Genomic DNA, 12,556 nt, shown 5'->3' on the forward strand with positions numbered 1-12,556 from the left:
AGCAGGAATTCTGGAAATCTTGAATTTGTGTTTTGGGGTGAAACTCAGCAGGAGCAGGGCAGATAGAACAGCTGGAATTTTGTTTGATCTTCTGGAAATAATGATTTATTTAGCATCATCAAATCAGCAATGATTTATTTATTTATTTTCCTCCATTTACCTGATTCTCAATATACTCTCTGTATTCTCCATACTGCCTTAATCCCCCTCAGCCTTTTTTCTATCTCTCTAAGGAAATTGGGAAACTGAAGTGGGAGAAGAAAATGTTTCCGGGTAGTATGTTTGGAAAAAAGAATATAGGAAGTGACTTAATTGTTTTGCAAAGGGAAGCAATAGTTTTAATGACATGAACAGTGCTACACAAACCAGTGGGTTATCTCAGTGTCCATGTAAATGGGGGATTAAAAGAACATGAAATAGATATTTCAGGAACTAAGCAGGATGTTGACTTTAAAATTGCTGAAGACTTAGCTGATGTCAGTCCAACACAATCACTTTTTCTCTAGGGCAGTTGCTGGAGGAACTGTATTTTGTTTGCATAGAATAATGCAATTCAGGAAGAAATTCAATTACTGAGCTAATTATCACATTGCATGAGTGGTAACAACCAAATATAAAGCAAGAGGCCACTGGAGGAAAGCCTGAATCACCTACTAATTCCAAAAGTTCACAGTGAGAGATTCTAGTTGGCAAGTAAAGGTGTTGCTGTTTTGATTGTTAGGCATAGTGGAGATTATAGTTTAATCCAGTGCAAATTCCCATTGCCTTCAAGAAGATACAACCACAGCTTTGGTTACTAGCAATTGTAGAAGACTTTTAAAATCAAGAATTAACTACCTGACTGCATTTATTCAACTAAGCTGAATTTCAGCACAGAAGGTTGCTTTATCAACTGTCTATATTACCTTTGGTCTTAAAAAAATGAAATAAAATTATACCTCATAGTAGCTGTATAAAGATTTGAGTTTTTCTAGTAGTGTCTGAAAAGGTAAATCCTTGTCCTGTGTCCCAAGGCCCATGTCTTATGTGTATAAACAGTTGTTACTCTGCTTGGAATGGAGGATAAAGCCTTAACAACCTGATTTTGTGTTTTGTTTTGGTTTGGTTTTGCTTGTGAGAGCTGTTCTATTTCCTTCCCTTTTTCCCACTCAGGCTGCATAATCTGTCTTGGAGTGTCCCAAAGCACTTGTGATTTTTTCATTGCATCTTTCATCCTGATTGTTTCATGCATCTTTCTGTCAAAGGAAAGAAGAAGGGGGGAGGGGAAAGAAATAGACCCAGAGCTGCATGCTGGGCAAAAGGATTCCTGTTGATTATAGATTAGAATTTTCTGAAGTATTGGTTGATTTGTATGGGTCTCAATATGCCTCCAGAACAGAAATGCTTTATAGGTTGGTAAGAAACTGGGGTAAAGAATAGTATTAACTTGTGCCTTACACTGCCACGCTGATTTCAGAGGGACTGAAAGTTAATAAAGCGTCTCGTAGTCTTAAAACATATGCATTGGGAAATCAGCAGTGCTCCTCTGCTGAGAATAGAAAATTGATTGCATTCCATAACCTAATGTTTATGCTTACTCTTGCATATGCAGGTGGATATAAATCAGGGTGGAAGAATTCTGACAACCTTCTTGAAGTAAAATCATTCTTTATATTCTGAACTGCTTAGAAGGCCCTTCTCCCCTTTGCCATTTTCTGTTGAATAGGAAATGATAATTGCAGTTACAATGAGCTGAGCCAACCAGAAGCAGGGAAATAAATAATACCTCAAATAAAATGTTAATCTATGTAGATAATGTACTAATATTAATTACAAATCATTTTAATTAAGGCTCCTATTTTCTCAATCATACTTTTTGCCAAGTAGAGAACATGTCTTTTTAAGGAAAAATAAGCAGTTACTTTTGGTAGGAAGTAGAACTAAAGCAAATCTGTTCCTCCCCTGTCTGCTACGTGGAAACCTGTGTGCAATTTTTCTGTTGGTCAGTTTTCCACAACTTTTTTGGGGAGGCTGTAGGGAGTGGACGAAAAGACTTTCTAATACATCAGTGGCATCCTTCTCCCAGCTGGATTCAGTGTGAACTTACAGCTTCAGCTCAGAAGTTTCCAACCTTTTAAATAGCCTGTGTATTGACACACAAAATCCTGGGAACCAGTATTGACATGAGTCTCTGCTGTGTTTCAAAGACATCATTATCTTTACACCATCCTTTTTCAGTGTTATTTAAGCTGTTTGAAAACCTCTCTTATAAGTGATCCCTCTGTGGTGCCATCGTCCTTGGGGCACGTCTGCAGTTCTCACAGTGAGTAGCTAAGTTCAGGCTGTGGAGGTTGACTGGCCAAGCACCAGCCTGTTCAAAATCTCCAGTGGGCCCTGTACTCCCCACCACATGAGCCAGACCCCAGCCAGGCCCACCCAGCCATGCCACCCTCACGGCAGTTCCACCAAGGACTCATGAGGGCCACACCTGGGTGTCTCCTGTGGATCCCATGCCAGGGAAAATGGTGTTGTGGCACTTGTCCCCTGTGCTTGCAGGCTGTCATACAGATGAGGCCCTTGTTACTGTCACATGTAACCTTATGCTGACTGTTGTTTGGGACAAAGAGCTTGGCCTTTCCCTGGTTTTGCTTCAATCTCATTTTCCAAGGAATGAGAGATTAATATTTACATATTTGATAGACAGATCTTCTTTTAAGGCTGGTGATTGAGGGCAAAACTTCTGAGGCAGTATTCTTCATTAGGTGTCCTGAAATCCTTATATACCCATGCCAGAGCAGTATTTCAGGGAAATTGATGTTTACTATAGCATTTTTATTAGCCAGAGTTCCGCTTTTACCCCAAGTACCCCTGGGTGCTTCGGAGATGCTTTGGACTTGGTGTTGAATATCCTTACTCACCACAACAATCATTCCCTTCTGTTTAGCACATGCTGGCCCACAGTGATTTACTCATTCCTTATATTCAGACTTTATTAGGGTCTTTTGTTTCAGGTAGTAATAAAAGCTCAATCCAATCTACCTTTTTAGTTGCTTTCTCTTTTGTAACTATTTTTCCTGTGGTATTTATATTCCACTGCTACAGTGAAAATACTGAATAGGGAATGTGTCATTCATAAGGATGACAGGGTTAGTGCTGGTATGAACTAAGGGCTTCTAATTTACTCTTTTTCAAGCAATAAGAATGACCAGGGACTCTCTTGTTGCTGCTTAGCTGAATATGAAACTAAGTAAAGGAATTTTTTTTGTTGTTGTTTTTCCATAGATGTTACACGTCCACAGAAATGTTTTCACCCAAAGAAAACTCCTTGAGTTTAGCTGTTTCCCTTAAGGCTTAGAAGGAGAGAAAGTCTGATTAAATATTCTTTCTGTTCACTGTTTTGGTGGCACCTGGCTGATCTGTTTCTGGAGCCAGTTCAATTATTTAAGTACCTAGTGTTGTGTCAGATGCCACATTCTGAATGGACTGTGCCCCACAAGAAGGAAAATGGCAGAAAGAGTATACTGATAAGCTACAATATCAATAGCAACACTGACCTGAAATAACTATATATGCCTGATGAATGGATTAGTGTGAACTGCCTAGTGATATAAACACAAAATGAAGAGATATGTTAAACAAAAGAAGTGTTTATTGTGAGAATCCTTTTTTTAAAAAAAAAAGAATTGGCTGTAAAAATGTCTTTATTTCCAGCACCAAAAGATCGGACCATTCCAATACCAGACTGGCAATTCAGATTGAAAAGGATGCAGGTATGGCCTGGGAGTTTGGGTGTCTTGCTTGGTTTGCAAAATGTGATGTATTTACACTGGTGAGGCTTTGCTGGGAATGCTGAGGAGATGCAAAGGGTGTAAATGTTGTGTGTACAAACCAGAGCATTTTAAATGTAGCAGAGCACCAGTTTTAAGTCGTGTGACCCAATAAGTAAATTTACTCCTCAGTTATGTGTAGCTGATCAGACAGAGAGCTGCTGGGCTGCCAATTGCTTGGTTAATCATAACATTTGTGTCTGTGTGGAATATGCAGCAGGCACCCTAGTTAGACTCAGAGGTCAGCTTTTCCCTGTGGGCAGGGAAAAGTTTTGAAAAAAAGCAGCAAGTTAGTGGTGCCCCTACCACTGGGCAGTTTGGGCTGACAAGTATCTCCTCTTCCCTGGAGAGAAACCTTTTTGAGAGGGGGGAGGAGGGAAATTGGAAAGCTTGCAAGTGGAAGAAGTAGGAAAGATAGTGTGCTGCTCTGCTGGGTGTTAGTGCATTAAATGAGCACCAGTCCATGGCCATGTAAAGCAACTTCCCGTTGCTTTGAAGGGCTACCTAGGAAATGTAGATCCTGTAAAGTATCAGGAAGATACCATCCAGCTAGAGGAAGAAGAGTTAAATAGAAATGAAAAAGAACATGAAATTTTATGCAGAATGGCTTTATATAATTTTTTTTCTTTGTGAATGTGTGCTGCTCCGATTGTAGGAAATGATGACAATAATCTCAACTCCATTTTTTATGAGCATTTGACAAGATCTCTGCAGGAGTCTCTTTGTGGAGATTTGATCCTGGGCCGCTGGGGAAACTACAACACAGGAGACTGTTTTATTCTGGCATCGGATTATTTAAATGCCTTTGTGCATTTGATCGAAATTGGAAATGGCCTTGTCACCTTTCAGCTCAGAGGGCTCGAATTTCGAGGTAAGGATCCCCGATGATTTAAATAACAATGAAACCAACAGTAAATCCTGTCTTTTTAATCTATCACAACTCTGTAGTAGGGCGTAGAGTTTGAGGACCTTTCTACAGATATTTGTCTGTCTAAAAGCTTGGTACTTCTTTGTATCATTATATGAATGTTGTTTTGAAATCTAGATGTTAAGAAATTCAGAGCCATGTTCTCCAATATCATAAGACTTTCAGAAAGAAGGCTTGTTGAGTGGTTTGCTAGGTTCACAGGTATTTTGAGTAATGCTTAGTTATGTTTTCAGATTATTTATTTTTCTCCATAACTATGAAAATTGAAGTTGTCCTTAAAATTGTTCAACCCAAAAAACCTTGTCTTTGGGGAAAAAAAACAAAACCAAAACCAAAATAAGACTCCTTCCATGGAAAATATCCTGTGTCAAACCATGCAAGAAGCCAGGGCTGAGATGGTCTCTGTCACACTAGAACAGCAGAGTATAATCAAGGTGACTTTTCAACAAGGTTGAGTGTGAGAAAAAAGGCGACAGACTGGCTCTTTGAATGCACTCAAGTGTAGGAAGATTAGACTAGGAAATAACATGTGTGGGCTCAAGTCTTGACTCCGTGACAGACTCCACGTAGGATGTTGAACAGGTTGTGGTGAACGCTTTGTGTTTGCTTTCCTTCCTGTGTAGTGGGGATGAACATAACACTCTTGTGTCCTCAGCAAAGTTACATGGAAAGAAAACAGTAAATGCCTGAAACAGCTTAGTATTGTAGTACCTGATGAGATGCCTATTCAGAACAAATGCTAATTGTAAGGAAAAACAACTGGAAAGGAAGAAAGATAATTTATGTATCAGCCTTATAATTTCTTGTTGCGGATGTTGATTGTTGAGGAATACATGGTCATGCATGTGTGGTTCTGAGGCTTGCTTCAACTTCTAAGACATCTGCGCAAGTATTCCGGTATTCATCTTCTCCTTGGGTGCCCCCAAGGTGGGCAGTGGTGCTGCTGTATCAGGGATAGGTACTTGCATTCTAACTTCCAAAATTTATCCTTGCTGATCATCCTTTTTGTGTTAAAATAGTTTGGTGTGGGATATGAAACAAACAGAAGAAAGCAATCTCCTTCCCACTTAAATTACATGAGTTTTGTGAGGCGGGTTGTTTTTCCTTTATGTGGTTGCCCATTACTGCTGGGTCACTCACTATCGTCGCCATCGCCAGGCTGTAGAAGTAATGTAAATATTGAAAACAGGTGAAACCATATGAGAGGGTGCTCAAGCCACATGCTAGCTGGTTAAAAAGATCAGGGGCCCAGCAGACCGGCATAATAAACTGGAAGCTGATTGGGGAACAATGGGATAGTTTTGTTGCAAAGTGGTTTGGGAAGACTTTCTTTGACATTGAGCCAGGATCATTCACAGCCAGCAAGTGCCATTTGGCATTTGGATCTGAGAGCAAAGCTCAAAAATTGCAGTGTGCCACATGTTGAGGCATCTCTGTATTCCCTAAAATCACAGTTTAAGTAATTAAATGTGTCTGAAAATTGACCTTTCCATGCAGATTGCCTAATGCTGTTCAGTGTTAATTAACTGTAGTTAATACTGTTTGGCTTTGTGAATGGATCCAGCATGTCTGCCAGCTGCAACAGGTCTTTAAATTTAGCTGGGGCTGAGCCTCACAGCCTCTCATGTCTTTCATGGACTGCTGTTGAGAGCCAGCTGAGTCCTTGTGAGGAATATCCTCTTTCCCAGTCTTTCTTGCACTCCTCAGGGGGAGGCTGTCAAAGCAAAGCAGCACCTCTTTCTTACCTGAATGTTTAAGGGGCCTGGACCAAGAGAGCAGCAGCAAATTGAACTGGAAAGCAATGCCAGTTACTGGAGGAGGAGAGGAGTGAGGAAATGGGGGTTTCATCTACATTATCTCATCTTCAGTCCAATCTAGTCCCCTATTCCTCCTCACCCTCAGAGTATCACTGGGGGAAGACACTGCTCAATACTAGAGGAGGAAGTAGTTGGAGATGGGAGAAAAATGGACTCCCTCTCTTTTCTGAACCCACTGGATAATCCTATTCCAAGAGTAAGACAAAATTTGTGGTTATTTTGTGTCCTCACAGACAGGGTATGTAAGGAAGTTTTCTCTGGTCTTCAGAGTATTGGGTAGAGGAGTTGTTATGGGAACAGAAACTAGGAGTGTGTGTATTGCTATTCTGTTGTTTGGCCTGGAACAGAGAAGCCATGTAGGGTTGAACAAAGGAACTTACCTGAGACAAAACCAGCTCAAACCATTTGCCTTACCATGTGAGAGCTGAACCCCACTGGACTGTGCAGAATGAGTACCAGAGAAATCCCATGAATTACAAGCCTGCTTAAGGATGGAGTAGGAGAAGTAAAGGAGCCCAGTGGGGAACCAAGCACAGGCCAGATAAGGATGCCTGGGATTTGCCTGATGCAGGTTATAAAAAAAGCCTTGTGGACACCAAAATGTGAGTAGATAATCTGCTGTGTGCCCAGTGGAGAGTTGCTGGGGTGATGTGCTGACACCAGAGGGTTGTTTGTGTCTCCAGGTAACCCCTGAGGGCTGGTGTGCTTTAGATAAACTATGCTGCAGAACCATGCCCTTCCTGTATGTGATTTGGTCCTCCTGCCAACAAGGAGCTGGGCTGCTTTGGTGGGGCTGCAGGCCACAGGGGTACCCAGGGGTACCCAGACACTCAGGCACTAGTCTGAGTAAAAGGAGCCAGAGGGGCTGACCTGAATGCAGAAGTTCATAAGGGGATGAATCAAGGCTATTCAAAGGATGTTGTGTGAGAGCTGAGACTGAAATTCTTCCTTGGAAGGCATTTTTTGCTCCTTCCCTTGAACAGGATTGCTGCCTGCAGGGGCAGGAATGTAGAGCGGGCTTCCACCAAGCAGCACCAAGAGCCATGGGCACATGGACTGGGGCACATTCTTCCCCATTTCAAATCTTGAAAATGGCTGGTGAATACAGCCTGAATACTGAATACAATAGGATTTTTTTTCTGCAGAAGTGAGAGAATGTATGGAACTGCCCTGGAAGAACCGGATGGTTTACAAAGTCAAGTGGCAGTTATTAAGCACCAGGCTCTGCTTTGGGCATCCTGCATTCCTATTTTCAGTTGTCTGGTCATGCACTGTTTTTTACATGGCACCCTAACTCCTTTCATTGTACAGAATGGTTTCCGCAAGGCAGAGAGAAGGGATAGAGCAGAAACTTGTAATCTGTAATTTCTGAGCTTTGGCTGCTTAACTTCAAACAAGTAATTTTAATTGGGGGCCCCAAAAATCTGCTGTTCCTTAAATAGGAAATCTGTGTTTGCTTTGGAAGCGAGTGAATCACAACAGTGTTCTCTATGACTGTTTTCTGTTTATAACTAAACCAAAAGCAATATTTGCATTGTGGAGCTCTGGGTTTTCCTATGGGTGTTTCTCGTTGTGGTAGCTGAAAGGCTGTGCTGGCAATACTGGTAGTGACCGAAGAAGGGTTCACAGAGCAGTTGTCTGGTCATGCACTGTTTTTTACATGGCACCCTAACTCCTTTCATTGTACAGAATGGTTTCCGCAAGGCAGAGAGAAGGGATAGAGCAGAAACTTGTAATCTGTAATTTCTGAGCTTTGGCTGCTTAACTTCAAACAAGTAATTTTAATTGGGGGCCCCAAAAATCTGCTGTTCCTTAAATAGGAAATCTGTGTTTGCTTTGGAAGCGAGTGAATCACAACAGTGTTCTCTATGACTGTTTTCTGTTTATAACTAAACCAAAAGCAATATTTGCATTGTGGAGCTCTGGGTTTTCCTATGGGTGTTTCTCGTTGTGGTAGCTGAAAGGCTGTGCTGGCAATACTGGTAGTGACCGAAGAAGGGTTCACAGAGTCTTCTGAATTTAAGTGTACTTGCTGCCTCCCTGGTTTTCAGTCCATCCTAACTGAGAGTTGGCATTATAAGTGACTGATCCAGATGCCTTTCTAACTGTTTGTAACAGAAGGATTTGTCTCAGCTTTTAAATGAAAAAACAAACCCAACCAAATGCCTGTAGGCAGCATAAGAAGGTACAGACTGAGCAGACTGAAAGAAGAGAGTCAGCAAATCTGGGATTCCTTTCATCTCTCTTTAGTCCTGTTCATATTAAACACCTTGAATGAATTAGTTTTCCACTCTCCCATTCCACGGACAGGGAGGGGATGTGCCTCCATTGTGTCATTCATCCTGAGTATAAAGCAGAGGGGAGGCTCAAGACCTCCAGGCATTGACAGGAAATGGCCAGCTCCTCCTTTATAGAAAGCAAAGAGAAGGTAGTAATGAGCTGCATAGCTCATTAGGAGGGAACACTTCCAAGGAGCTGCACACTGGTGTGGGGGAATTGAGCCCTTCAGTAACTTAACTCTGCTGTCTGTGTTAGACCACAGCAGAATGCTAAAAGCAGCCTGCCAGAAGAAATACATAACATATCATTTAATTTGAAAGGAAGAGATGGGAAAACCCACAGTCAGGGAACAAGCAGAAACAATGTCAAAATATCTCCCTCTCACGAGTTCCCTGTAGAACAAGGGAGATTTAAAATGTTTTCTTGTTTAGTCTGTGTGTCTACAAAATGTCTTTTGGAGAATATTCATTTAGGCATTACATGTGTAGAAACTAGTTACTGATGGTGTTGCTGAAGTCTTCAGGAGCTGTTTTGTAACTCCTGCACAGTATTCTTCAGTCATTTAATGAACTTCTAAATCTCTGCTGTGATTTTTTGTTACTGCACGTTGCACGTGCAATATTCATGCTTCACTTGGAACTTCATTAGATGGATCAAGGCAAGAAGCACAGAGCAGACACAGATGTAGTTGTACACTGTGGCAGCAGGATGGGATTGCCTGTGGGGCTCTCTCTGTGTTAGCTAGCTTATTTCCCACGCAAAATGGTGTATGAAAGCAGCCAGTTCAGGCTATGTGCTCTAGGCACCATAATGGTGTCTAATAAGGACAGTTACTCATTTCTGCAGCACATGTGTATGCTTTTATTACAGTAGCAAGTACATTACCAGTGTAAGGAATATTTATTTGTGTTTGATTTTTGTGTCTGAAGGCTCTGTAGCACTAGGAAGAATCATTATTTAAAGAGTGGTTGCAAGTTTTATTTTTTTACAAATCACTTCTTGCTGTCGGGAAATGAAAGTGCCCATGTTCATGTCTTTCCTGAGACCACACTTGAGGTTTGTTCAATGTATGTACCAGAACATTAAAAGGTATTGATAAATGACAGAGTTCAGAGAAAACCAGCATTTTTTGACACATCCCTTGGGAGAGAAGGTTAAAAACCAGAAGTGCAGTGTTTGTGGGAAAGAACAAAGACTGAGAGACACAATTCTTGGAAATACTAGAAACATGGAGAGAAAGGATACAAAGGGGTTTCCTTAATCTTGGTGATTTAATTGGGAAGAATAGCATGAAACAGGGAAGAGGATACTTTATATTAAATGCAGGAAATCTCTGATGTACAAGCCTTTCTAGGTGTACAATGATGCTTCAACAGTGGATGCAGTGGATGCTGTCTATGAATTTCAAATAGGCTTAGAATAGTTTCTGTAACACACACTAGAATAAATATTTTATGTCTTTTTTCCTTTTTCTTCCTTTCACAACTTTATGTGTATTTATGGGCACACTGGAGAAGACTTCTGGAAAAAAGGAAAATGTTAAATGCAGTGCAGCCTTTTTATTGAGAAAATATCTTTGCCAAAATCAAAACATTGCATCTTGCATTGCACTGCAAAAGATGTGACATGAGAAGTTTTTGTGGATTTTGTAGCTGCAAGTTTAACAACAAACATCTTTGGAGAATGCTACTTCCACGTGGTCTTTCTTAATGTGTGTCTGTGGGCCAAGAAAAGCAAAGGTTTCTGAGGAGAGAGGATGCCTGTTATTGTAGCAACTGATCTGGGTTGAAAACCAGGTTGTTTTTCAGACATACAAGCACCTGAAGCAGCTGAAAGCCAAACCACAGTTTTAAAACCAGCAGCTTTGATGTTTGAAGAATTGATACTGTTCTTTAAGTCCTAAAAGTTTTCTTTGAAACCAGCTGAGACTATCAGAACCTATAAATTACTGTTCTTTATCCCAATTCCACAAGCAAAAGAGCAGGAAGGAGCCAAAAAAGTTGCAGGTTTCCAGAATGTGTCTAATTCTGAGGTTCATGAGTTTCCATTTGTGAGCTCAGTTCACTCCACTTTAAAGTATTTGGGTTTTTTGTGTTTCTAGAACCATATCTGATGCATGTTTCAGTAGAGGACAGCCTTCCAATGGCTGTAATTATGCTCGTTGTGCTTATTTTGTGTGATAACTTGCTGCATGTTAAGCTGCTATCCTGAGCAGAAAAGAAATGTTGGTTGAGGAGGGGAGGAGCCTTTTCTATCAGATTTTGGGAATACTCAGATTTGCATCATAAGCTTGTTGAAGCAGAGCCAGATAATTCTACTGTAATTCATTTATTTGTAAGACATTAATGTGCTTGGTTTAGCCAAAGAAAGGGTGGGCAACCAGGCATTTTTCTGGAGTCATCTGTGAAGAGACCTCTGCACAGCTTAGGACAGGAGTTACCCTGGGCATGAGCCCTTCCTGTGTAGATTTGCACTCTAGTTGCTTATATGTCAGCAATCCTCAGGGCTCAAGCTATGGCTGCCTTCAGCCACAATAATTCGTCTCTGTCCTGGATGTGTTGTTAAACTGAAGTGTTTTATGGAAATTAAAACTGCTCCTAGAAGTATGCAGTTGTGTAATGGATTTTGTTTTTCTGGCCCCTCAGGTCTTGAAAAACGCTTTTCACTCACTGAGTTTTCAAAATTGAATTCAAAAGCACGCTATAGTTTCAGATTTAAATTCTAGAAGGCTGGGTGATCATTCAGTTAGGTGTATTTTATCCTCTTGAAGCAAGATTGCAGTCTTCAGTTTTCAGTTTTCTCATTTCCATTTAGGTCAGATCATTCTGGCAGAGCATGAGTCTGTCCTCAAATCCTGATGTGTCAGGAAAATACAAAGAGCTCCAGGTTCTCACCCTGGCTTTCTCCTGAGCTCACACAGGCTGACCTTGCTTTGTTCAGCTGGCACATGTTTTTTACATTGATGGATTTTTGGCAACCCTCCAGTGTTAGGTATCTTACAAATGAATTGGTCTCATCTATACTAGCAAGAGTCAGAGTGAATGACTAACCTTGAGTGAAGTGCACGAGATTATTTTCCTTCTACTGCAGAAAGAAATGTAAAAAAATGTTTTCCCTCAGATTTTGAAATGACTAATTACTAGTGAAAACATTTTCCTGTATTTTAATATTTAATAGCACTACACTTAATTATATTGCAGAAGTGAAGTGCACGTTCTGTTCCCTGCTCTTTGGTTTTATGAATAATTCTCTCAGAGTTGCTTGAACTTGCTAATTTTTTGAGAAGCAATATAAAAGTTGTCATTTAAATCATCAGCTTATAGCACATACAAAAAAGTCTAGGGCCAGCCTTCTGTAAGAGATAAACACAGATGCTTGACTTCATTTACTGTGTCCTGTCCCTTCTGGCTCAATGCATGAAGCTGAGCACATGCTCTTAGTCTCTGGGTACCAGTGTCTGGAGTAATGAACCAAAAAGGATTAATGTATGCACTGGTAAATGAAATTTTACAGTAAAATGCCAATCTGGCATTGAAGTCCAGCCAGTGCATTGAGGACTAAAGTGAGGCTCCATTAAAGATGAGAGAAAATTACTGGCAATCATTCTAGAATTGACTGCAAGAATTGGGAGGGAATCAACACGTACTTGAGCATCAAGCCTGAATGTTGTCTTTGTGGACTTGAGTCCTTTTACTAGATGTTGTTTGGAAATACTAATCAGCAGG

The 12,556-nt window shown here is 40.8% G+C and overlaps 1 protein-coding gene across 2 annotated transcripts in view; it reads left to right on the top strand.

The window, feature by feature from the left end:
• The window catches only part of PCNX2 (pecanex homolog 2 (Drosophila)), a 143,554-nt gene that overhangs the window by 99,855 nt on the left and 31,143 nt on the right, over positions 1–12,556 (top strand). For both annotated transcript variants that reach the window (XR_001865548.1, XM_017745316.1), the window contains exons 23-24: positions 3,691–3,749; positions 4,462–4,677. Coding sequence is in view for 1 of the 2 variants with exons in the window: in XM_017745316.1 (XP_017600805.1) it covers positions 3,691–3,749; positions 4,462–4,677 (275 nt within the window). In the remaining variant the exon portion in view is untranslated. The remainder of the gene's footprint in view (positions 1–3,690; positions 3,750–4,461; positions 4,678–12,556) is intronic.

This window comes from Corvus brachyrhynchos, unplaced genomic scaffold (assembly GCF_000691975.1).
Source record: "Corvus brachyrhynchos isolate BGI_N302 unplaced genomic scaffold, ASM69197v1 scaffold70, whole genome shotgun sequence".
NCBI lineage: Eukaryota > Metazoa > Chordata > Aves > Passeriformes > Corvidae > Corvus > Corvus brachyrhynchos.